We start from the raw sequence: 26,538 nt of genomic DNA, 5'->3' as shown, positions 1-26,538 counted from the left end.
ATTAACCTTTTAGAGCCATATAAAAGCCTGAATAATCAGTTTTCCTGTATCTCTCTTAGCCCACTAAGTTTTGTCAACATGTTAAATGTGTTCAAACCGTATTTAGGCCCCCTGTATAAATATATCCATCATTAAGCAAAATGTGGCTTTTGCAGTCAAACACTTTTATTTTGACTGCAGAATTATGTAAACCAATATTTTCTTTTTAACAGTGTGCATTAGTAATTTGGGGTGTTGGAATAAAAGTGATGCCTGAGTTGAATTTAGGGTATTTCTACATTTGAGAGCGGGAGCTTGAGAAGACATACCTGCACTAGCTTTGGTCGAGCTAGCACAGTAAGGATAGAGTGTAGCCATTGGGGCACAAGTGATTTGTACCTGGCATCTTGGGCAGGCACGTACTTGGGGTGGCTAGCTCCTGCCACTGCTTGCGATACGATGACAACGCTGTCTAGCTCACTAGCTTGAACAGAGCTAGTGCAGGTGTATCTTCTCCTGCTCGAAGTGTGGGCATAACCTTAGAGTGCGAGTTTGAAATAGTTCTATATGACACTTTGTAAAAAGTGTACTATAAAATATAGTAACCTAGTTTAATGCTGCTTTTTAGGTATTTAGTATCTAATTTACTGTAGTGCCTAGAGGTCCCAACTGAGATGAGACCCACTGGGTTAAATTCTGTAGATATACATGGTAAGACCTGAAATCTTATGCTTTGTCTGCCCTGTCTGTTTAGATTGTAAAAGAGGAAGGAAGTCCTTTTATCCCCATTTGACAGATAGAGAACTGAGGCAAAGACTTGCCCAAAGTCACACAGGAAGTCTGTGGCCATGCCAAGAATTAATATTTTAGCTGTCCATATACTACTCATATATAGAGAGTCTTTGTGAATTTTTAAAATTTTACTTTTCAAAACCTTTAAACAGACATCTGATGTACCGTAGAAGTAAACTTTACATCTAGTACATCTCACCTCAAAAATACTGTCAGATTTTTATCTCTGTGATTTAAGTATAGGAAATAGCTTTACTATAAAAGGGAGTGTGTGTACATATTTTGTAGGATGAGAACACAGTTCAGAATTGCTTTTATTTTCCAGAAGACAAATCATAGGATTTCAATTTTCCTTGGCAATACTTTTTTGAAAATCTGCAAGATTAAGCAGTTAGAGCATGTTCTTTGCTGTTCAATTTTTTTCTGACTAAAAAAGATACGAACTGCAAATGGAAAATATTATATGGACCAGTGGACCTATTAATTGCCCGGCTGGTCTAGTTAATTTTTTTAGGTTAATCTCCTACACATTTATGTTTTCATGTGCTTGTTCTCTTGAGTTCTGTCTTTTTTTTCCTTGCTTCACAGCAAGCCAAGTGACTTGAAAAATTAGATCTATTGCATTTGCAATTTCACAGTTGTTCATAAATGCTTCACTCAAATGGGCTATCTTGCCAGTTCCTCATGCACAATAAGTTTAACATTGGTAAAAATAGTCTCATTGCCTTATTTCTTCTAGGTGTGTTTTAGCCTTCATCCAGTTGGTGCAAGTTTGAGTGTGAACAATCCCAGGTAAATGGGAATATTTTATTTAGAGGTAGACGTGCCTCTAGGTGCAGATGTGAGCAAGGCATGGGCATATACTGCTCCACCCCATGAGTATCCCAGATCATATTGTGCCTCAGATACTCCTCAGACACAATTCCTTCCTTGCTTCCCCCTTCCTTGAGTGCTGCTGGAGGTATGTATTAATTGGCTTGTTGCCCTATACCAGCAGCAAATCATAACCCTTCCCACTCCCAACCCAGCTTAATTAGTGCTGGCTGATGCACTGGGGAGCAGAGCCAAGGCGCTACCCATTCCCCATCCACCTACTCCCAGGGGGAATAAACAGACCTGTTTGTTTGTGTACTCCCAGATCCAAAGTCTACACCGCCAATGCCATGATATAAGAAGAGGGTTCTTACTGTTCACTATATAGCGTAAGTATGAACAGTGAATCGGTTACTCACAAGTGAAGGCGGGTGGTGGTGGTCGGGGTCTCTCTCCTCAGGGGGACTGAGTCATCTATCTGCCGCCCTGACTGGAAAACCGAGAAGTCTGCTGCTTGCCAGGAGCTAGGATTCATGAGATGACGGAGAGACTGCCGAGACTCAAGTCCTCTGCTCGCTACCCCCTTCCTGCTTCTCCATGTGGGCACCAATGATACTGTCAAGAATGACCTTGAGTGGATCACTGCAGACTACATGGCTCTGGGAAGAAGGATAAAGGAGTTTGAGGCACAAGTGGTGGTCTCGTCTATCCTCCCCGTGGAAGGAAAAGGCCTGGGTAGAGACGGTCGAATCGTGGAAGTCAACGAATGGCTATGCATGTGGTGTTGGAGAGAAGGCTTTGGATTCTTTGACCATGGGATGGTGCTCCAAGAAGGAGGAGTGCTAGGCAGAGATGGGCTCCACCTAACGAAGAGAGGGAAGAGCATCTTCGCAAGCAGGCTGGCTAACCTAGTGAGGAGGGCTTTAAACTAGCTTCACCGGGGGAAGGAGACCAAAGCCCTGAGGTAAGTGGGGACATGGGATACTGGGAGGAAGCACGAGCAGGAGAGCCCAAGAGGGGAGGGCTCCTGCCTTATACTAAGAAAACAGGACAAACAGTAAGTTATCTCAAGTGCCTATACACAAATGCAAGAAGCCTGGGAAACAAGCAGGGAGAACTGGAAGTCCTGGCACAGTCAAGGAATTACGATGTGATTGGAATAACACAGACTTGGTGGGATAACTCATATGACTTGAGTACTGTCATGGATGGATATAAACTGTTCGGGAAGGACAGGCAGGACAGAAACGGTGGGGAAGTTGCATTGTATGTAAGAGAGCAGTATGATTGCTCAGGGCTCCAGTATGAAACTGCAGAAAAACCTGAGAGTCTCTGGATTAAGTTTAGAAGTGTGAGCAACAAGGGTTATGTTGTGGTGGGAGTCTGCTATAGACCACCGGACCAGGGGGATGAGGTGGACGAGGCTTTCTTCCGGCAACTCACGGAAGTTATTAGATCGCAGGCCCTGGTTCTCATGGGAGACTTCAATCACCCTGATATCTGCTGAGAGAGCAATACAATGGTGCACAGACAATCCAGGGAGTTTTTGGAAAGTGTAGGGGACAATTTCCTGGTGCAAGTGCTGGAGGAACCAATAGGGGCAGAGCTCTTCTTGACCTGCTGCTCACAAACTGGGAAGAAGTAGTAGGGGAAGCAAAAGTGGATGGGAACCTGGGAGGCAGTGACCATGAGATGGTTGAATTCAGGATCCTGACACAAGGAAGAAAGGAGAGCAGCAGAATATGGACCCTGGACTTCAGAAAAACAGACTTTGACTCCCTCAGGGAACTGATGGGCAGGATCCTCTGGGAGAATAACATGAGGGGGAAAGGAGTCCAGGAGAGCTGGCTGTATTTTAAAGAATCCTTATTGAGGTGAAAGGGACTAACCATCCCGATGTGTGGAAAGAATAGTAAATATGGCAGGCGACCAGCTTGGCGTAACAGTGAAATCCTTGCTGATCTTGAACACAAAAAAGAAGCTTACAAGAAGTGGAAGATTGGACAAATGACCAGGGAAGAGTATGGAAAATATTGCTCGGGCATGCAGGAGTGAAATCAGGAAGGCCAAATCCCACCTGGAGTTGCAGCTAGCAAGAGATGTTAAGAGTAACAAGAAGGTTTCTTCAGGTATGTTAGCAACAAGAAGAAAGTCAAGGAAAGTCTGGGCCCCTTACTGAAGGAGGGAGGCAATCTAGTGACAGAGGATGCGGAAAAAGCTAATGTACTCATTGCTTTTTTTGCCTCTGTCTTCACGAACAAGGTCAGCTCCCAGACTACTGCAGTGGGCAGCACAGTATGGGGAAGAGATGACCAGCCCTCTGTGGAGAGAGAAGTGGTTAGGGACTATTTAGAAAAGCTGGATGAGCACGAGTCCATGGGGCCAGATGCGCTGCATCTGAGAGTGCTAAAGGAGTTGGCAGCTGTGATTGCAGAGCCATTGGCCATTATCTTTGAAAACTCATGGCGATCGGGGGAAGTCCCGGACGACTGGAAAAAGGCTAATGTAGTGCCCATCTTTAAAAAAGGGAAGAAGGAGGATCCTGGGAACTACAGGCCAGTCAGCCTCACTTCAGTCCCCGGAAAGATCATGGAGCAGGTCCTCAAGGAATCAATTCTGAAGCACTTAAAGGAGAGGAAAGTGATCAGGAACAGTCAGCATGGATTCACCAAGGGCAAGTCATACCTGACTAATCTAATTGCCTTCTATGACGAGATAACTGGCTCTGTGGATGAGGGGAAAGCAGTGGACGTGTTGTTCCTTGACTTTAGCAAAGCTTTTGACACAGTCCCACAGTATTCTTGCCAGCAAGTTAAAGTAGCATGGGCTGGATGAATGGACGATAAGGTGGATAGAAAGCTGGCTAGATTGTCGGGCTCAACATGTAGTGATCAATGGCTCCATGTTTAGTTGGCAGCCGGTATCAAGTGGAGTGCCCCAAGGGTCGGTCCTGGGCCCGGTTTTGTTCAATATCTTCATAAATGATCTGGAGGATGGTGTGGATTGCACCCTCAGCAAGTTTGCAGATGACACTAAACTGGGAGGAGTGGTAGATACGCTGGAGGGTAGGGATAGGATACAGAGGGCCCTAGACAAATTGGAGGATTGGGCCAAAAGAAATCTGATGAGGTTCAGCAAGGACAAGTGCAGTGTCTTGCACTTAGGATGGAAGAATCCCATGCACTGCTACAGATTAGGGACCGAATGGCTCAGTAGCAGTTCTGCAGAAAAGGACCTAGGGGTTACATTGGACGAGAAGCTGGATATGAGTCAACAGTGTGCCGTTGTTGCCAAGAAGGACAATGGCATTTTGGGCTGTATAAGTAGGGGCATTGCCAGCAGATCGAGGGACGTGATCGTTCTCCTCTATTCGACCTTGGTGAGGCCTCATCTGGAGTACTGTGTCCAGTTTGGGCCCCACACTACAAGAAAGATGTGGAAAAATTGGAAAACGTCTAGCGGAGGGCAACAAAAATGGTTTGGGGACTGGAACACATGACTTATGAGGAGAGGCTGAGGGAACTGGGATTGTTTAGTCTGCGGAAGGGAAGAATGAGGGGGGATTTGATAGCGGCTTTCAACTATGTGAAAGAGGGTTCCAAAGAGGATGAATCTAGACTGTTCTCAGTGGTCGCAGATGACAGAACGAGGAGTAATGGTCTCAAGTTGCAGTGGGGGAGGTTTAGGTTGGATATTAGGAAAAACCTTTTCACTAGGAGGGTGGTGAAGCACTGGAATGTGTTACCTAGGGAGGTGGTGGATCTCCTTCCTTTGAGGTTTTTAAGGTCAGGCTTGACAAAGGCCTGGTTCCGATGATTTAGTTGGGGATTTGTCCTGCTCTGAGCAGGGGTTGGACTAGATGACCTCCTGAGGTCCCTTCCAACCCTGATATTCTATGATAAGGAATTTTCCACATAGGGGTAAATGGTAAAAATATAGCACTGGGAGCTGATCTTTCTTTTTCCAAGAAGGTCTGGAAACCAGGGGAAAAAATTATTTACATTGGCCTGCTGAATAAAAATACAATGGCTAGAGGTGTTAAAATGAGGCATTTAGAACAAGTATTATTTATGTTGGATATACATGTGGATACAAAAATTTAGCATTTGACTGCCTAAATTGGAGATGACAAACACAAAATCAGCCTTCTCAATGCTTTTGAAGCTCTCCTTAATTCTGCACACATATTTGCCTTATCATACATTCTTTCCTTTTCTCTGATTCCTTATTTCCTGACTAGCAGGTTGTCCTTTCCCCTCACTACACTTTGCTGTATTGTTACTGTTACCCCATATGCTGGAACTGTATCTGTAGGCTTGGTAAAATGTGTTTTGGATTTTTTCTTTTTAATTTCAGTGGATATTATCAATGTTTGTTTTAAACACTTTTTTCTGATTTTATTGGTTTAAAGTTTTCACAGTTGTGGGAAATGATTGGGATCAGAAAAAATAATTATTTAATGACAATAGAGGTTGAGATTCAGAAAGTTAAAGCTTTATTACTCTTAACACACACATTGTCAGCACCACATGTCAGAGTATATGAAGTAAATATGCTTAAATCAAACTCAAAGGAGTTCTCAAGCAGCATTTTTCATTTGCCTGTCTGTAAATTTCAATTATTATCAATGGAAATTGTTTTTGTTGGTTTGTTGTGTACAGTGAAATCAACATGTACTGATTTTTTAAAAAAAAAAATTTGAATCCTTCTAAAGCCTCTAACTCCATGACGGAGAAATATTCTCAATCCCCGTTGTGCCCTACCCTGAGGCTGAACACTGCTCCCTGCACCAAGTGCACTTGTTTAGCTTGAGGCCAATGTCAAGCTCCACCTGTTGTGGTCAGCCATGTCACCCTCATCCCTCAGTAACCAACATCCTTGGAATTTTACATTAAGATCCCATTAGACTGGCAGTAGCCAATGGACTCCCAACGCCCTGGAGTTCAGTAGTGTCGCCCCATCAAACAAACTCCAGTGCTAACGGTCATCAGCTGCTGTTGAGGAGGTCTTTGACTTTGTGGTCCTGCAAAATCCAGCATGGAAGGTCCTGAGGGGTCAGCTGCAGTATCATATGCAGCATCACTCTCCGTATTCATTTAAGCATCAGGCTTGAGGTGCCTTCGAAGGTCTCTGTTCTCCAGCACAGTGATCTTTCCAATGTTAGATTTAGGCTCTCTTTAGCCTGGAGTGTTTTCACCATCAGTCAGTACTAAGATAAGTAGCTGATAGGCTTTTTGCCTCAAAGGATACATCTGGCTCTTGTAGACCTAAATTAATCTTGAAAAGTCTAATTTCACCCTCATTCAAGAAGAGGTATTTATTGGAGCACTTCTGGACTCTGGATTAGCAAGAGTAGTACATTTATCTTACCTAAAAAAGATGGAGCCTCTAACTTCAGGATTCTATCAACAAAGAATAAGAGGCTAAAGTTAAGGTTGAGGAGCTCTTTGTTTAAAAGGAGATTCTTCTATGTACTCTAAACTTGGCATGCTTACATGGATCACCTCGAAATGTGGTGTGCCTTAGTGAGGGTGATCTAAATTTGGAGTTATTTGAGCAAAAGGTCCCCAAGATAAAGTCTCTTCCTGCCCCTCCCCTGGGGGGGGGGGAAAAAAAGCTTTTCTCAGGGTTGATTTTACTTAGTATTTTCTGTTTCAGAGTAGCAGCCGTGTTAGTCTGTATCCACAAAAAGAAAAGGAGGACTTGTGGCACCTTAGAGAAATTTGTTAGTCTCTAAGGTGCCACAAGTCCTCCTTTTCTTTTTTACTTTTTTCTGTGCATACCTGGGGGTCAAACCATGGCTCTGATTTTGCCTAAGGTGTCTCAATCACTCAACACTTGCCCCAGTTAGTGACAACCACTGCCCTCTTGGGAAGGCAACACTGAAGATGTTGTTCAACAAAGTCTTAGGTTTGAGCCTAAGGTTTACGCACCAAACGGATTACACTGCACACGTGTAGGCAAAGTATGCAAAAGGTTGCTACCCAGCCCATTTTCATATGACCTGGGTGGCTCAAGGGTCCGTGCTGTGGCCATTAAACCATAGCAACACCTGGGTATTATATGTTCAGAACCCACCCTTGGCAGAAATCTGAAAATGAAATGTATGCATGTTGCTCCAATCTGCCTTTGTCAAAGGGTTGGTTTTTGTTTTGGGGGGAAGTGGGCAGGGAAATGTAATCTGAATACAGCAGAAAATTCAGAAATTGCTCAAAGTATATTCAAAAAGAAAATAAATTACACATGCAAATACTTGCTCGGGGAAGGAGAGAAGAGTGGAGTGCATAGGAGAGGGGTTGTGGGGCACAGGTCAAGGGATGGGACACTGGGAGTTGGTGGCAGGTTGAGTAGACGGTATTAGGGGTGTGGGGCCCTGTCATGCTCCCATTCCTTCCTGTGTCTGTGCTAGGATCTGGGGGCTCTGCCCCTGCGTGGTCGATTTGAGATCCTCTTCTTGCTCCCCATATGTGTGGGCCAAGATCTTGGGAGGCCCTAAGGTAACACAGATTTAAACCTGAGAGTACCAGGAAATACAAAGTTACATCCCTGTGTGGAGTGGGGGGATGGGAGTGGCCTGGAGGGAAGGTAGACTGAGTGTGGCAGAGGAGCCTCGGCCAAAGCAGGAGCATAGGGAGTCTATTGCGTGGGGGAAGAGTAAGAGGTGTGCAGGACTCCATGTACAACTCGGGCTACAAAAATCAAGGAGGCAGGCGAGCCTCCATTAATCTGCCTGATGTGTATGCAGCAGCAGGGTGTGCCAGACTTGTTATGTTCTAACAGCTTCTAAAGTGCTACGGATTAATGGGTCAGGACTGGAAGGGTGAGCTGGGAATGGTGGTAGGGGAGCCTGTATGTTGTGGGAGAGGGGGAGTGGAAAAGGAGAGAGAGACATGAGTCTTTGCTTATGTGCTTAGTTACTGTATCTGCCATGTAATGAAACTGTCAAGTTCTTGATTTCTCTCGCTCTCCCTGTTAGCAACTATACATGCAAAACTTTTCAAAGCATGACCATTATCCCTACTCTATTATAGCAAAGTGTATAGAGGTGGGTATTTATGATTTCACACAACCATGTTGGGCCTAGTGGAGAGAGAAGTGGACTGGCACAAGATGCCATTGGGCAACATTAACTCAATTAATTGTTTTTTGTCAATGAATAAAATTTATGGTTTCATGGAAGGTAGCTCTTGTAATCCTGTTTAAAAAAAAAAAAACGGGTTGATAAAGGCAACTGTGGTGTAGTATACTTGGATTTCTACTGGGCTTTGACTTACGACCACATGACATTTGATTTTTTTTAAAGTGTATTATATAGAATTAACAGAACACACATTAGATGGATTAAAATCTGGATCACAGACAGATCTCAAAATGTAGTTAGAGAGATGCCACTGAGCAGGGCTGTTTCCAGCAGGGTCCCCCAAGAATCGGCTCTTGGTCCGAACCAGTCCTTGGTCCAAGTCTGTTAAATATTTTTATTAGTGATCTAGACAATGATATAAAATATTTGCTGGTGAAGTTTGTAGATGAGGTACAGCTTGGTGGGACAGGTTACTGTTGTAGAGCAATCTGAATCCCTTGGCTAAATAATCACAATCCCAACAATGTGTTCTAATCAGTCTAATCAAGGTAATAGATCTGGGAATTAAGAACACAGGTTATCTACAGCAGTGGTTGTTCCAGAGTGTACATCAACTCATCTAGATATTTGCCTAGTTTTACAACAAGCTACACAGAAAGCACTAGCAGTCAGTACAAAGTCAAATTTCATACAATGACTTGTTTATACTACTTTATATACTATACACTGACATGTAAGTAGAATATTTATATTTCAGTTGATTTATTTTATAATTACATGGTAAAAGTGAAAACGTAAGCAGTTTTTCAGTAATAGTGTTCTGTGACAGTTTTGTATTTTTATGTCTAATATTGTAAGCAAGTAGTTTTTAAGCGAGGTGAAACTTGGGTGTACACAAGACAAATCAGACTCCTGAAAGGGGTACAGTAGTGTGGAAAGGTAGAGAACCACTGATTTACAGGATGAGAGATTGTCTTGGAAAGCAGTGACTTAGGGGGATTTAGGGCTTATCATAAATAATCAACTTAATGTGCTCTCTCATTGCAATGCTGGGGCATAAAGATCTTATGGAAAGAAAACCCACAATACTTGCCTCTGAAGCATCACATTGATCTAAACTAGAGATGGGACACCAGGCGGGGTGGACCACCTCTGAGGTAATACAGAGAATCCTTTCTCGGTGCCCAGCCGGTATGTCTTGCTCACATGATTGGCAGGGACCTTGCTGGGGGTGGGGCATACCACCTTCTGTAGATAAGATGTGGTTTGCCTGCTCAGATCATCTGGGCATATCTCACCTAATTATTTCCTGCCATTACAGGGGCCACAGGTTTTGGCCTACTTAGCAAAATCTACAGCCTATGTTTATTCAATGTTACAGTTGCACAATTAAAATAAAAATATATATCTCAAAATATTCAGCATGTGTAACATGGCCCACTTGTGAAAACCTGAGGTCTTACATTTTCTAGCATTATTGTACTTCAATTGTTTGACTCTAACATTATGTGAACATCCCTTATTTTTTGTCACTTTGCAATATCAAGCTTAGGCAGTGTATGCACTGGTAAAAGGCAAACTTAAAATGCTCTTTGAGACAAAAAATTCCTAATTGTCATAAAACCCCAATTAAATACAATATGAAGACTGAAACAGTGCAAATGAACAAACTGTGTAATAAGGCATATAGTTGTTCTTTCACTTAATTGTCAAGAGTTGAAGCCCTCAGGATTCTTTTGCAACAATTAATGACATCACTATCACTCTATGAAATAAAAAAAGCATACAAAGTGATATGAAATTTAACATTTTTAAAAGCTAGGTTCAGCCATCTGGTGTAAAGATGATGATTTTAATGCATATGCTAATATTTATTTCTCTTTTGGACCTGTTTAAAGGAACCATCTTACAGCAGCTTGATTTAAATATTGTCCTAATTTAAGGAGAGGCCAAAGCCTACCCTGATGACGCATGACAAAGCAGGAACAGCGTGGTAGTATTTAATGGGCTGCAATTCCCAGGGCTGGACTGAGGTGTGACAAGTTATCTTTTAATCTGCAGCATTTGTAATATGCCAACTCCCAGCATTCAGAAATACAGGAGAGCTAGGGGCTGGCACTATTGTGAAATTAGGGTGTTTTAGCAAAAACCCGTCCAGAATCTTTGACCAGAGATTCTCTCTGTTAATAAGTTGCATGTACTAAAGAGCAATGAAAAAAGTAGTGGTGCATTTAGGTTAGAATGATCATACAGCTTTGATTTCATTGTTTTTTCTTGGTTAAGATTAATACAAGGATCTTTCTGTTTATGCCAAATCATGTAACTATGCTGAGGTACTTCCACATATGGACTAAAATCAGATTTCCTCCTAGATACAGGCTTTATATGGCAGCATATGGCTATCCTGAAAAGATAGTGCTATAGTGACACAGCAGTTTTTGGACCTCTTTAGCTCTGCTTTTTCTATTACTCTTTACTCTGTAACATGGCATAACCAAGTCACTTCATTCCCATTCTCTTACATTTCCTTTTAAGCTCTAGGGCCATGTAAGGTGGAAGGAAGAGGAATAGCTGTAGTAGACATTATTCCTACAAAGGACAAGGCAGGTACAATGCCCCGGGGGAGTGCTAGTGAGACCAGGCTTACCAACACCAGTTATTGTACCTGTTCTGTAGCTGCAGGCTTTTTCCTCTCTAACTACTGTCCTGCAGCTATAAGGTGGTGTGGGGAGGAGACAGATGTCACAGCCACACTCAGATATGCCCATGGTTCACTACAGGTACAACTATCCAAATTATAGCTGGTGAATTATGTGGGGAGTAGGAGGTTTCCTGCATGCCCCGTAGCATGAGTAATCACCCTGATTTCTCTCTGTTGGCAGATTTGTCACCTGTGACATACAATAGCAAACTGAATAAGAGAGAGACCAAAATTTGAGTTGATGCCTATAATAGAAAACAATCTTGGCTAGCTGTGGGAGCCTTACGCGCATGGGTGTTTTCTGTCACAGTTGTGGTCTCGTTAACAGGCATCTTGTAGTACATCATATAGATCAAAATATGACACTGTTCTGTTTGAATTGTGTTTGAATTCTGGTAGCTGGATTATTTGCTAATGGAATATTGAATGAGGAGAAAATAACATTTACAATAAACCCTTGGTCTTGGCTTGATTAGTATCTCTAACCTACTATATAGAGACTTTCAGTATGTCTTTTATAGTCTGTAGTAGCGAATATGGATTTTTGTACCTAAACTGTGTATTTTTATACTTGCTAGCATATTTTTTTTTCTATATCAGCAGTGTGACACAATGTTGGTGGATTCAAGTGAAGACCTTGTATGCCTGTTTTACCTGTATATTTGTTTGTATTTAACTTGTAATAGTCTGTTGGAACTTTCCATTTGGAATCAACATGCTTTTTCTTCCCTGGTGGCGTGATTGCAATTAAGCGTTACAAAGCAAAATGCTGGCTGTTGTGATAGATATCAATGGGTGAGCAGCAAAACATTTAACAAGGGCTGTGGTTTATTTAACCTATCATTCGGTTGTAAACTCTCTTATTTTTCATGTTGAATGTAGCAGCTTGTGATTCTGAATCCATCTGCCTTTGATGCAATTCTTGAATCTTTTCTGTGTGTTTTAGCAGAAATTGCATATTAGTAAGAAGGTGGAAAAACTATCCAGATAATGCACCCAGTTAGTTAAGAATCACGTCACACATTTTATTTACTTAAACCATCTGTGCTTGTTTTACCAGTAATATATTCGGTCTGCGCCCTGTGGACTACGCAGAAACTGAAAAGATGAAGTCTGTGCTAATGCTACCAATGAAGAATGAATCATATTCATTTAGTCAATGCGGGGAAGTAAGTGTTCCTAAAAATCAAATTCATCTTGTGAGCCCTGAATACTTTGGACCTAGGGTAACTAGGGCATCTGGCTTTACAGACCGGTTAGAAATGGGCTGGGACAAATAGTCCCAGTCAAACTTGTAAAACTCTCCAACATTCCCAAGAAGATTTCTGTAACAAAAATGATATATAGAAGATTTTATATGCAAGACTGGGGGGTCATCTCCATAACTCAGAATTCAGAGTAACAGCCGTGTTAGTCTGTCTTCGCAAAAAGAAAAGGAGGACTTGTGGCACCTTAGAGACTAACCAATTTATTTGAGCATGAGCTTTCGTGAGCTACAGCTCACTTCATCGGATGCATACCGTGGAACCTGCAGAAGACATTATATACACACAGAGACCATGAAACAATACCTCCTCCCACCCCACTCTCCTGCTGGTAATAGCTTATCTAAAGTGATTATCAAGTTGGGCCATTTCCAGCACAAATCCAGGCTTTCTCACCCCCCCCCCCCGCCCCCAACTCACTCTCCTGCTGGTAATAGCCCATCCAAAGTGACCACTCTCTTCACAATGTGCATGATAATCAAGGTGGGCCATTTTCAGCACAAATCCAGGCTTTCTCACCCCCCGCCTCCCCCGGGGAAACACACACACACACAAATTCACTCTCCTGCTGGCAATAGTTCATCCAAACTGACCACTCTCTAAGTTTAAATCCAAGTTTAACCAGAACGTCGGGGGGGGGGGGGGGGGGGAGGGGAGGAAAAAAACAGGGGGAAATAGGATACCTTGCATAATGACTTAGTCACTCCCAGTCTCTATTTACAAATTAATACAAATTAATAGTATCCAATTTGCAAATGAATTCCAATTCAGCAGTTTCTCGCTGGAGTCTGGATTTGAAGTTTTTTTGTTGTAAGATAGCCTCAGAAACAACTCTGACATCATAATCAAAAAGGCTGACAAAGGAGGTGCAGTTGTCATCATAAATAGGTCGGAATATGAACAAGAGGCTGCTCGGCAGCTCTCCAACACCACTTTCTACAAGCCATTACCCTCTGATCCCACTGAGAGTTACCAAAAGCAACTACAGCATTTGCTCAAGAAACTTCCTGAAAAAACACAGGATCAAATCCGCACAGACACACCCCTGGAACCCCAACCTGGGATATTCTATCTACTACCCAAGATCCATAAACCTGGAAATCCTGGGCGCCCCATCATCTCAGGCATTGGCACCCTGACAGCAGGATTGTCTGGCTATGTAGACTACCTCCTCAGGCCCTACGCTACCAGCACTCCCAGCTACCTTTCGAGACACCACTGACTTCCTGAGGAAACTTCAATCCATCGGTGATCTTCCTGATAACACCATCCTGGCCACTATGGATGTAGAAGCCCTCTACACCAACATTCCACACAAAGATGGACTACAAGCCGTCAAGAACACTATCCCCGATAATGTCACGGCTAACCTGGTGGCTGAACTTTGTGACTTTGTCCTTACCCATAACTATTTTACATTTGGGGACAATGTATACCTTCAGATCAGCGGCACTGCTATGGGTACCCACAGTATACCAACATTTTTATGGCTGATTTAGAACAACGCTTCCTCAGCTCTCGTCCCCTAAAACCCCTACTCTACTTGCGCTATATTGATGACATCATCATCTGGACCCATGGAAAAGAAGCACTTGAGGAATTCCACCATGATAGCAACTATTTCCATCCCACCATCAACCTCAGCCTGGTCCAGTCCACACAAGAGATCCACTTCCTGGAAACTACAGTGCTAATAAACGATGGTCACATAAACACCACCCTATACCGGAAACCTACTGACCGCTATTCCTACCTATCTGCCTCCAACTTTCACCCTGACCACACCACACGATCCATCGTCTACAGCCAAACTCTACGATACAACCGCATTTGCTCCAACTCCTCAGACAGAGACAAACACCTACAAGATCTCTGTCAAGCTTTCTTACAACTACAATACCCACCTGCAGAAGTGAAGAAACAGATTGATAGAGCCAGAAGAGTTCCCAGAAGTTACCTACTACAGGACAGGCCTAACAAAGAAAATAACAGAACGCCACTAGCCGTCACCTTCAGCCCCCAACTAAAACCCCTCCAACGCATTATTAAGGATCTACAACCTATCCTGAAGGATGACTCAACACTCTCACAAATCTTGGGAGACAGACCAGTCCTTGCCTACAGATAGCCGTGCAACCTGAAGCAAATACTCACCAACAACCACATACCACACAACAGAACCACTAACCCAGGAACCTATCCTTGCAACAAAGCCCATTGCCAACTGTGTCCACATATCTATTCAGGGGACATCATCACAGGGCCTAATAACATCAGCCACACTATCAGAGGCTTGTTCACCTGCACATCCACCAATGTGATATATGCCATCATGTGCCAGCAATGCCCCTCTGCCATTTACATTGGTCAAACTGGACAGTCTCTACGTAAAAGAATAAATGGACACAAAGAATTATAGAATTCAAGAATTATAACATTCATAAACCAGTCGGAGAACACTTCAATCTCTCTGATCACGCAATTACAGACATGAAGGTCGCTATCTTACAACAAAAAAACTTCAAATCCAGACTCCAGCGAGAAACTGCTGAATTGGAATTCATTTGCAAATTGGATACTATTAATTTAGGCTTAAATAGAGACTGGGAGACTGGGAGTGGCTAAGTCATTATGCAAGGTAGCCTATTTCCCCCTGTTGTTTCCTTCCTCCCCCCCCCCCCAAGACATTCTGGTTAAACTTGGATTTAAACTTAGAGAGTGGTCAGTTTGGATGAGCTATTGCCAGCAGGAGAGTGAGTGTGTGTGTGTGTGTGTTTCCCCGGGGTGGGGGGGGAGGGGTGATAAAACCTGGATTTGTGCTGGAAATGGCCCATCTTGATTATCATGCACATTGTAGGGAGAGTGGTCTCTTTGGATGGGCTATTACCAGCAGGAGAGTGAGTTTGTGTGTGTGGTTTTTGGAGGGGGGTGAGGGAGTGAGAGAACCTGGATTTGTGCAGGAAATGGCCCACCTTGATTATCATGCACATTGTGAAGAGAGTGGTCACTTTGGATGGGCTATTACCAGCAGGAGAGTGAGTTTGTGGGGGTGGGGGCGGAGGGTGAGAACCTGGATTTGTGCTGGAAATGGCCCAACTTGATGATCACTTTAGATAAGCTATTACCAGCAGGAGAGTGGGGTGGGAGGAGGTATTGTTTCATGGTCTCTGTGTGTATATAATGTCTTCTGCAGGTTCCACGGTATGCATCCGATGAAGTGAGCTGTAGCTCACGAAAGCTCATGCTCAAATAAATTGGTTAGTCTCTAAGGTGCCACAAGTACTCCTTTTCTTTTTGCGATAACTCAGAATGGTTCCCAAATACTGACAAACTTTATTCCACATCGTGTGTTGTCTTCCTCTGTTGTTTGTTGTATACACACATCCAGTAAAAAGACACACCTGTTCTTTGCTCTAAATGCTTTTACACACTTTAAAAGTATAATAGGCTATTCCAGTATCTCCCGTCACCCAATAATTAAGATGTTTTCCACTGCTGGGTTATTACATGTCTTTACAGTCTTCTGCCAGAGGCCTTTCAGTTTCTCGCAGCTGGAGATAACAAATTGGCCTCACTGTGCGCCTTAACAGTAACAATTGTAGGACTGTGTGTGGGTGGTGGTCTTATTTACACACACGCCCTTTTTCCCTGCTAGAGGAATGTATAGAGGCTTTAGTGTAAATGAAAATTAGACCTTACATACGTATTTCTCTATGTACCCATAAAATGTAATAAAAATGTTTACTCTTCATTGTTTAGAATGCCCTGCAAGACCTTTGGGGCTGGGGGGAAGGGTGGTGCCTCTTTGGACAAACTGACTTTGTGGCTGTCTTTGATATTGTGTCTTTGTAGAACGGTTTCAACTCTTAGTGCCTCATTACAGTAAAATTTGTATACCATTTGTAAGCTAATGTACAAACATTTATTCATGTGTTTTATGTGTCTGTGTTTGTATGTCTTGTGGGTGTATATATACAAAAATATTATGGTAGCACCCAGAGGACCCAATGGCGGGGGGGAAATAAAAAGCTATGTTGTGCTAGGCACTATACATTAAGGGTGATTTTAAAATCTTTACCCTTTCATGCCCCAGTTTAAACCATTCAGAACACGTTGATTTAAAATGTTCCTGAGTACGTTATGTTCTTCAGTTGCTTAATACTCAGTAATTGCTATTAGTCGGGACTGTGTGGTGAGTTTCTTGTCACATTATTGTGACCTATGGAAGTTAGGCATGTACTACAGTTCCCAAACAAAACACGCTGCATCTTCATCAGCCCGTTTGCTGAAAGCTGCTACTGATTCAAAAGGTCCCCAAGACCGAACTTTTAGTTAATTGAAAATTGCTTTGGTATGTTACATAAATTAAAGAAAGTATCTACAATGCCATAGCATTCCCTCTAGATAGATTTATGTATGTGTCCTGTAAGATGCCATGAATTATTCATTTCAAAGTCTTATTCTTTATTTAATAGACTGTCAAATAGATTAGTTGTTTTCTTTAAGTTCAGTTTAGGAAGGACTTTAGCATTTTTTCCTCTTGTCACACAGCAAGCAAGCCCAGGCCACCCTAGAGAAGGGCCTGTTGTTTTACTGGGAAGCAGCCTCAATTCAGAGCAACAAAAATCACTGAGCAAACTTGCAGCAGTGCTGAAGGCTAGAAAATGTGTGGAGTTTAACAGCACAGGTAAGTAAGCCCACGTTGGAATGTCTCTTAGGTATGTATGTTTTAATGCTCACTTTGTACCAGGGTTATACATTTTAGCTATCAAGATGTTAACTGCATAATGTTTTGTAGATTGAAATAAAACTTCAGGTTCCAAGAATGATATAGTATTTATGCCGCTCATAAGACTGAAGCAATATAAAGTTTCACATCTGTTAGCCCACAGCCTATGGGTGCTCTTTCTGAAGAGAGAGAAGCCTCTGGCACAAGAGAAGATGTGAGCTTGCTGGCAACAAAAATGAGTTGACTAGAAACTTATCCTTTAAAAGGAACCAACCACCAGGATACTAACTCTGAGTTCCCAGCTTCCTAGTGCAAGACAGGCAGAATTCACTAAACGCTTATATTTTGCCCCAATTACTTTGCTAGCAGGGTACCATGCCATTGACGTGGTAGTTTAGCCCTCCTTAGCTTACCTACTGCTCTTGGAACCTTCCACTCAGTTCTTCTGGACCACAGGTGGTGAAGGTACTGCCTGCAGGAGCTCTGTGTGTCTGCCAGTCACCAGTTTGGCTATTTTCATCCATATCTTCATACATCTGAGATCCTTCTCCCATAACAGTCCTTCTCTTCTAGGTAGAACCAGGAGCAGCATTTCTGTTTGTGAAGCTGTTTGCCTTGGGTGCTTGTTGCCTAGTTTTTTGTCTCTGGGTTTTTTTTCTGTTGCATTTCAGCACCAGTGTGGCTGGTGTTTTGCCGCTTACTTCGCACTTTGGCAGCAATTTTTGGGTAACTTATCGGTGCCGGCTTCTGCGTTTGTGCTGGTGTTATGGATGCTTAGCACCCTGTTATTGCTCCTCTAGTTCTGATGCCTCAACACTACAGCTCTAATGCTTGCCATGCTTCAGCACCTGTCTTGGTGCTCCCATGCTGGACGCTGGGGATCTCTGCTCTTGCTCTGATTCCTCAGCTCCTTGCATTTCTGGCACTTCGCTGCATCTTTTCATCTTCTGTTTTTTTCTTTTTTGTTTTTGCGTCATTTCTGTTACATGACCTCTAACATGGAGGAAGGAAGGGACACAGCAAAGCTGCTTCACGCTTGTTAGTACTGCAAGGCCATGTCTATAGTACATAAGGTAGAAAATATGGTTATCTTCCTTGGACTTTACCACAATGTCACATTTTGCCAGATGTCACCCTGAGTACTAAGAAAACATGGGAAAATACTTCAGGTCTGCCTCAACACCCCGGAAACTCCTATCAATCTGCATGAAGCCAGCCTGGTAAACCTGCTGACTTAGGACTCTGTTTTTGTCTTGTTTGCGTTGGTGCTACCTGCATTGGTGCAAACCCAGCTCCCCTCTCCGAAGCCCATCATTAGTGGGATGGCCTCGTCAAAGTGCTTGAAACCACTGCCTTCAAAGCTGAGGCCACAGTTGGGGCTCCTCTGCTTGGAGCCACTGGTGCAGTGCTTTAGCTCATCTTAGGCAGGGCCTCTCCAGAAGGTGAGAAGAGCTAAAGAAGAAGCCAGCAGCATTTCAGCATGCTGTTGTTAAAGTCTCTAACTCCAGGCAGCTGATGTTACTCTCCTTCCTCATTTAAAAGGACAGAAAAAATTCATCACAGTTTTGGTTCTGGCCCTAGAGTTGCTATCTGTTGCACTTTTACTTCATTACTTGAGATGTCTCTTGAGCTTTATTACACTTTTGGAGTGAGAATCCCACACAGGTAGTATCTTTAGAGGAAAAGCAACTTACTGATCTGTAACTCTTCTCTGAAGATAGTATTGTGACGAGTTCTTTTACCTGCCATCTGTCCTCAGAGTTTCAAGTTCATCTTTACTAAGTTGATGATGAATAGTTACATTTGTTGGATATTTTTTTTAAGCATTCTCTTAATCCCTTTTATCGATTCTTATTCCTCTTGAGAGATTTACCATGCAGTGTAGAACTGACTGAAAGATTCTCAGGCTGTGGTTAAGCTGATCATGTGTAATGGAAATGCTTAGAAGGGGCCAGGCTCATGCTCCACCTAACTACTGTTGCATGTTGAACCTGAAAATCTCGAGCTGAGACAATTCCACCAGTCTTGCATTAAGGTACTAACATCCAGTAGTGAGAATCCTATTTCAATTATACCTTTGGAGGAGAAGTAGGTTAATAGATCAGTAATGCTTCCTTCTCTTATAAACTACAAGGCTACACTTACAACAACTAAAAGCAGACAGAAATATTGTGGGTTTTCAGTTATAACACCCACTTGCACAAGTTTATAAAGAGAAGAGTTTAATTGCAGTGAATGAAAACAGATTTTGAGTTTGGGGAAGAATGGCTGCTCATAAATGGGGAGGAAAGAGTTCGTAAATTGGGGGTGACTGGATTTGCAACAAGTCTTATAGATCTGGTTATTTTAGGTTTGTAGGCTTTCTTACATGTGTAACTTTTTATTCTAGTGACTCACGTCATTATCGCTGATGATCCAATGCGAAGTACTATCAAAGGTATGCTGGCCATTCTGGCTGGATGTTGGGTCCTGAAATTTGAGTGTAAGTATTTGAATAGGTGGAACATTTATTTTTCAAACAAATGTATAGTTTGACCTGAGGATTAATATTGTCTGAGAACTTTCCATTCCTGTTTCAGAAACTTGTTTCAAATATGGATATTGGCTTAACCTAAACTATGGGGCTTTTTAAATTTTGAGTGACAAGAATTAATGTAATTAATTGTGATTACGTGTAATTACTCCATCTGTGGAAAATGTGTAATGCATCATTGTTAATCAGATACCAGTGAAATAGTCATCCCCCAAATGTAAGGAGGGGATGAATTTGTTTACCGCTCAGCATATTAGCAGTAGTGCTGGAATGCTCATGGTAAATGTTCCGATGTATGTGTTTAAGCATTTTAAATGGCTGTCGAAGGGCTGATTTGCTATAGTAGTATAAGACTTCCTGATCAGGAGAAATGACAGGATGACTAGTTACCAGCAAAAACCAGTCAAGCTTATGGCCCCATCCTTGTGTTCCTTATGCTTTGCATAGCTCCCACGGAAGTCAATGGAAAATTTTGGTGCTTTAGGGGTATGGGATCAGTGCTTGTAAGCAATATATAAAGCAGTAGTTACACTATCCAAAACACCTCTGCATTCAAGGACTTATATATGCCATCTAACAAAATAGTAACATAAATGAAAGGGCAGATGAACAAATATCTATATAGTATACATCTGACTTTATTAATTCCCCTTCTAATTTACATTGTGAAAACCCTTCTTGTTTCCCTTGACTTCTCTAGGGACGGAACCCCTCTTCCCCCCCTTCCGCCCCCCAACCTTTATAATTAATTTGTGTGCAGTTTGTCTATCAATGGAGAATTCATAGAGAGCTTTCTTCAAGTGGTTTCAGGAGTGTCTTGGATGATTAAACACTAGATATGAAAACTCATCTTTACTCAATAGGGACTCTTCAAATAACTTAGCCTAAATTTTTCAAATGGACTACTGAGTTTGGGTGCCCAGCTTAAAGGGGCCTGATTTTTTTTCTAAAATGCTGAGCATGAGGCCCCTTTAAGGTGTTCCAAGTTGGGCAGCCAAAATCACTAGTCACTCTGGAAAACTTTGGCCATCTGCTTCTAATGTCCATGTAACTTCCTAACATCCACTTGATTTCTTCTCTGTTCTTTTCAAATGGCACATTGGTTAAATGTTCCCTTGGATACTTTGGATATCACTTATTTAAAACAGATTATATTCATCCCATTTATCTATAGGTAATTCAAAAAGAAAAATCTTCAAGGAGTCTTGGTACTGCAATCTGTTACAAGTATGAATAGTTTCTCATTGACTCTCTCTGACATGTGATAAATGTTGGTATGCCCAAACCAACAGGTTGGTTTGGGTATCGAGGACTAGCTTCAGATAGTTTGGCTGCTGAAAAGTAGTGGGGAATTGTGGGACAATTATGGTATTGTAGATGTCTGGCTGCTTAGAGGTTACACGTGGGCAGGAAGATAAAACCTCTATGTGGCTGGGGGTAACAAATTTCTGAGGGGTTAGGAGCCAGACCTGGGTTTGCACAGAGTGCATATGGAGTTTCTTCAGTAATTAGAATTCTGTTTCACTGAGAATATTTAAATCTAACGTTTCTGTGGCAGATCTTGACTTTATCAAAGCTACATACAGGCTGTTCAGGAGGTTTGTTAATTTTCCAGGTTAAGTATCCTCCTCTTCTCCATCTCAGCATTTTACTGGTCAAACAATATAGAAACTAATACATAATGATGTCACCAGTACAGGATTATCTCTTCCTTCAATTAAGCACTAGGGAGAAGATGGATTTTTCTTGCAGAGGTGAGATTGAACATTTGTGAGAGAACTTGGTTGTTTTTTAACTTTAGAAACGTAACCGAAAAAAGTAAACGCAGTCTGTACAGAAATCTTTTTTCCATGACATTTTAATACACTTCTTTGTTTTCTGTTGAGTTTTATTTAATGTGGTGGTAAAGTACTGATGATTATACTCCTGGGTGCTAATGCTTATAGCTTAGTAAGCAACATACTTTTTAAAAGCAAGTGCTTCTCCTCCCTACCGGGAAATGTTAGTAATAACTCACGGGGTCTGATGCAGTTAAGTGCCTATAATTAACAACACCATTCCATCTGCTCCCACCAGTTTGTTGTTGGTCTTCTTCAGAGTCATTTACAAGTTAAAGATTGTTATAACAAATAATTGGATGCCTGCTGATGAAACATTTGTTAGGAAAAAGGGTTTTACTTTGCTCTGCTTTTCATACTCTCTCCTTATTTATCATTGCTTTCATGGCTTCTGTTAAGTAATTGGTTACATCCATTTAGATGAGACACAAAAATAAACTTTTTAAAAGTGTGCCCTTACTCTGGTGTATTTCTCTTGAATCTATATCAAAGCCATTACAAATAAATTAGACATAAGAGATGTTTGTTTTGCTTAAATTTTTAAGCCAGGAATTCAAACTTGGGGTCCACTTCAAAACTCACTGAGTTAATAGAAAGATCCAGTATTTCACTTGTGAAAATATTCCCATTGCGGCACATGTTAAAATTGTTTTCCAAGTATGTTCTTTAAAGGAAATTTACATTATGGCCTGAAGAGTTTGTTCATGTCACAAAAAAGATACTTGCTTTATACTTTGCAAAAAATATTTTAATAAAAATACGTATTTTTCTGTGTGAACACCTCCCTTACAGCAGCTTTTCATACCTTTGTGTAATAAAAGCAATCTCCTTTCTCAGCTGCCTGAATCATTCTATAGCATCATGCAGTATTGGAGATTGTATATTTATTTTAGAATTATGTGTGATCTCCCTATATACTTGCTTACTAACAAGCTGAATTTGGAACATTCTAGTGAAGTGCACTACTCTTATTTGACCTAGGGACAAGGCCTGCTACTACTACAGATGGCCCAGAAACCTCAACTATTTGAATTCCCTTTTGGCTCTCACTGGAGGCTGATGATGTAAGAGGGGTAATACTGTGCAAGAAGTATCTTCAGAGAGGAAAGATTTCATAGTACCTATTGCCAGTTGCTTATTGTCTATACATTTTATATGTACTTGACACACTATTGGCAATATCTCCATTTTCAGAGCAGCATAAAAATCAATTGAGACACCATTGTCACCCTGCTCCTTGCCGTTGGCCATATCTTTCGTTGCTGTTGTTATTTTATTGCCTTCATTATTTCTGGGACCTTAATAGAGACAGAAAGTAGCATATCCTCATCCTCCAGTAAGTATGTTGAGATTAAGTTTCAAGTATTACTGAATTTCATCTGTTTTTTTTCCTAAATCAGAATATAATTTGATTAAAAACAGCAGAATTCTTTAATATCTCTGGATTCACTCATTTCTCCCTTTTTCCTAATTAAAAAAAAAAAAAAAGCTTGACTATTTTTCATTCCCCATTTAAATAGATGACAATCCTGATGCATGTTCTTGTTATAATAGCTACTATGAATGTCAGAATAAATGCATTCAAGAAACATTTTCATGTCAATGCACACATCAGGAATATGTAGCTTTAACTACACCACTCCAATCTCTACCTTGCTTCACAAAAATATGTAATTTTAAGGCGTTTGTAAAACTAATTATGAAAAATGGTTTCAGAAACCTTTTTATGTTTTTCAGTTTGAAATCTGATCTCATGTGTTTCTTCCAAGGTACTCTGGATACTAGTAAGACTACTATGCTTAAGGCGTAGGCCAACCGCTTTGTCAGATTCTGTTAACTGCAAAGGCTGCTTTTGGTCCAGAATTCCTACTTTCTTTTCCCAGTCAATTCACCTAATCAGTTTCTGCTCTATCTGCATAGAGACCCCTATATTTCCATTTCCAGGGTCCCAATCTACAGGTAAGTGAACATTTGCTGTTGCTGCCACAACTAGACCCTGGGCCCTTTGATACTAATTTGGCTGTGCAATAGCAGCAGTAAAGATAAAACGTCACTTAACCTTTTAGAAAGTTTTTTAGGATGGTAGTATTCTAAAAGATTTAGAAACAAAATCTGTGCTTAGTTGTACCTAGTGTAAATCCTGCATAACACCATTAAGGTCAGTGCAGTAAGTTAGGGCTTATGCCACTGTAACAGTGGGTGAATAAAACCATACTCCTGTTACCCTGGCTAATGCAAATAGCTTCACTAAAATCAGTAGCATTGTTCATGTGAGTAAGGGTTGGAGGATTGTGTCCTCACCTTGTAAAATTTACAAATTGCAGTTTCTTAATTTCCATGGCCTGGGAGCTACATGAACATGAAAGGGTAGTAATAAAGGTAAATTAGTGTGAGCATTCAGGCAGATGGTGCATTGGGAATTTGTGGTATTTGCCCCAAATGTGTTGTGATGGGTTGTGGGAAGACTAGAGACAGAAATGATTCAGGGTAAACAAGAGGAACAGTGTGAGCAGCAGCACCTGTATGAAAGAAGTCAGTCTCCCCTTTCCCAAATGTGGGGACATTAACACACAAGCTTACAACTTCTAATATTTAATGTTTATAATGCACTAATGCCTGGACACCTGCTCAGGGCCCCATTTGGTAGATGCTGTGTGCACACAGACAAACGAGTCTGTGCCACAGAGAGCTTAAAGTTGAAATAAGGGGGGTTTAAAAGGACTACTTTTTGAATGGTATGGATTTATATCTTTAGACACTGGTTATCTCCAAGATGAACAATTAACTTTTTTTTATAAGAGCAATTGCGCTTCAACTCGATCCTTCATCAGACAGATTCTCAACATGGTTTACTAAGAAATGGACACCCTGGTGTAGGTTACTGTACCCCTAGAGTATGAGTCCAATCCCTTTGAAGTGGGAGGTATTCTTACTCTTTTGGGTAGCTGATCCAACAAACTTTAGCCACAGCAGTTAGTCATCAGTTTAATGACAAGGATGTCAGCACAGATTGAAAAGATAGATCATCTTTTAAAATTCAGACATCCGTTATGGATTTGTCTTTGTTTTCCCAGGCTTATCAATTCAGGGATGACCATCTTATAGGATCTGTTCTAGGGAAGTGAAGTAGCATGTTAATGATGGAGTGTGATGATAATTGCTTTTTAATTGGGACTATAGCTTAATTCTGCTTCGTGATGGCTCATTCAGCCAGTGTCTCAGGATCAAATTCTCAGCTCTGGTCTTTCAGTACGGAAATTGTGAAATCACAGATCATGTGGCATTTTCAAAAGCACTCTGCACTGGCCCAACTTAGCTCCCACTGGAGTCAAAGGGAGTTTTACACGCGACTTCAGTAGGAGCAGAGTTGGGCCACCACTGAGAACTTTTGAAAATCCTTCTCTACGTATATAAATATAACTCAATTATTTATTCATTCCGTATAGTATTTTATTTCATTTGGTCTCCTCTTAATCAGGATGACTGGCTGAATCTGGTAGAGGGGTTGTTAAAAAGGAAACTACCATGTTATTCAGGCACTCATGCATATTGCTGAATAAAGTGGTTATCATACAGCAGACTGCAAGTTCAGCTGTATAATGGTATTGTTTCGTTGTCTTGGCTTTCCAGTCTATTTGTATTACTGTAGTATATAGCAGTGGTTATCAACCTTTCCAGACTACTGTACCCCTTTCAGGGGTCTGATGTATCTTGCATACCCCAAGTATCACTTTGCTTAAACTACTTGAGACACACAAATATAAGTGTCACAACACACTGTTACGAAAAAATTGCTGACTTTCTCATTTTTGCCATATAATTATAAAATAAATTAATTGGACTATAAATATTGCACTTACATTTCAGTGTGATATTTGAGCCTGTTTCACTTGTGTGCTTTGTCATGCTGGGAGGCAGTGAATTACAATTTTCACTGTCGCCGCTTTCAGCTCCTCTTTTTAAAATTCTGTCCATTTTGACTTCGCAACCACGTACACCCCATGACAACTTCAACCTCATTAACGTGCTTGCATACCTCAGTAAAGACATAAAATGCCTGTCTAATACAGTGTATATACGCACGTTACGTTACCATATAATTTAGTATATAGAGCAATATAAACAAATCATATGAAATTTTAGTTTGTACTGACTTCGCTAATGCTTTTTATGTAGCCTGGTGTAGAACTAGGCAAATACCTAGATGAGTTGACGTACCCCTTGGAAGACCTCTGCATATCCCCGGGGATACGTGTACCCAGGTTGAGAACCACTGGTATATAGGTTTCAGAGTAGCAGCCGTGTTAGTCTGAATCCGCAAAAAGAACAGGAGCACTTGTGGCACCTTTAGAGACTAACACATTTATTTGAGCATGAGCTTTCATGGGCTACAGCCCACTTCAAGCTTATGCTCAAATAAATGCGTTAGTCTCTAAGGTGCCACAAGTCCTCCTGTTCTTTTTACTGGTATATAGGATGCCACTATGCTAGGCACCGTACATAAAACAGACAGTCCTGCCCTAAAGAGTGTAGAATCCAAGTACCCTGTCTCCTGTACTGAAATGGTAGGTTCTTTAAGAGTAGGAATCAGCTTTCTGTGTAATTTGAACTGTGTCTACCACAGTGGGGCTCTGTTCTATAATTGGGGCTTCTAGGTGCTATCACAAAACAGTTGTTCTAATGTTCTCAGAGGTGCAGCCTTCCCTAGAGTAATGTGTTCGGTTCTAATCATCCTAGTTAAAAAAGGATATAGCCGAAACAGTGGTCTAGAGACATGGGAAGACTTCTGTCTGAGAAGAAAAAGATT

At 41.5% G+C, this 26,538-nt stretch overlaps 1 protein-coding gene across 2 annotated transcripts in view; it reads left to right on the top strand.

Moving 5' to 3' along the window:
* BARD1 (BRCA1 associated RING domain 1) overlaps positions 1-26,538 on the top strand; it is an 80,781-nt gene that overhangs the window by 31,925 nt on the left and 22,318 nt on the right. For both annotated transcript variants that reach the window (XM_073306728.2, XM_073306727.1), the window contains 3 exons: positions 12,427-12,535; positions 17,183-17,318; positions 19,750-19,842. In XM_073306728.2, the coding sequence (XP_073162829.1) occupies positions 12,427-12,535; positions 17,183-17,318; positions 19,750-19,842 (338 nt within the window). The remainder of the gene's footprint in view (positions 1-12,426; positions 12,536-17,182; positions 17,319-19,749; positions 19,843-26,538) is intronic.

This window comes from Lepidochelys kempii, chromosome 11 (assembly GCF_965140285.1).
Source record: "Lepidochelys kempii isolate rLepKem1 chromosome 11, rLepKem1.hap1, whole genome shotgun sequence".
Classification (NCBI taxonomy): Eukaryota; Metazoa; Chordata; order Testudines; family Cheloniidae; genus Lepidochelys; species Lepidochelys kempii.
This window is presented reverse-complemented; position numbering and strand designations above follow the sequence as displayed.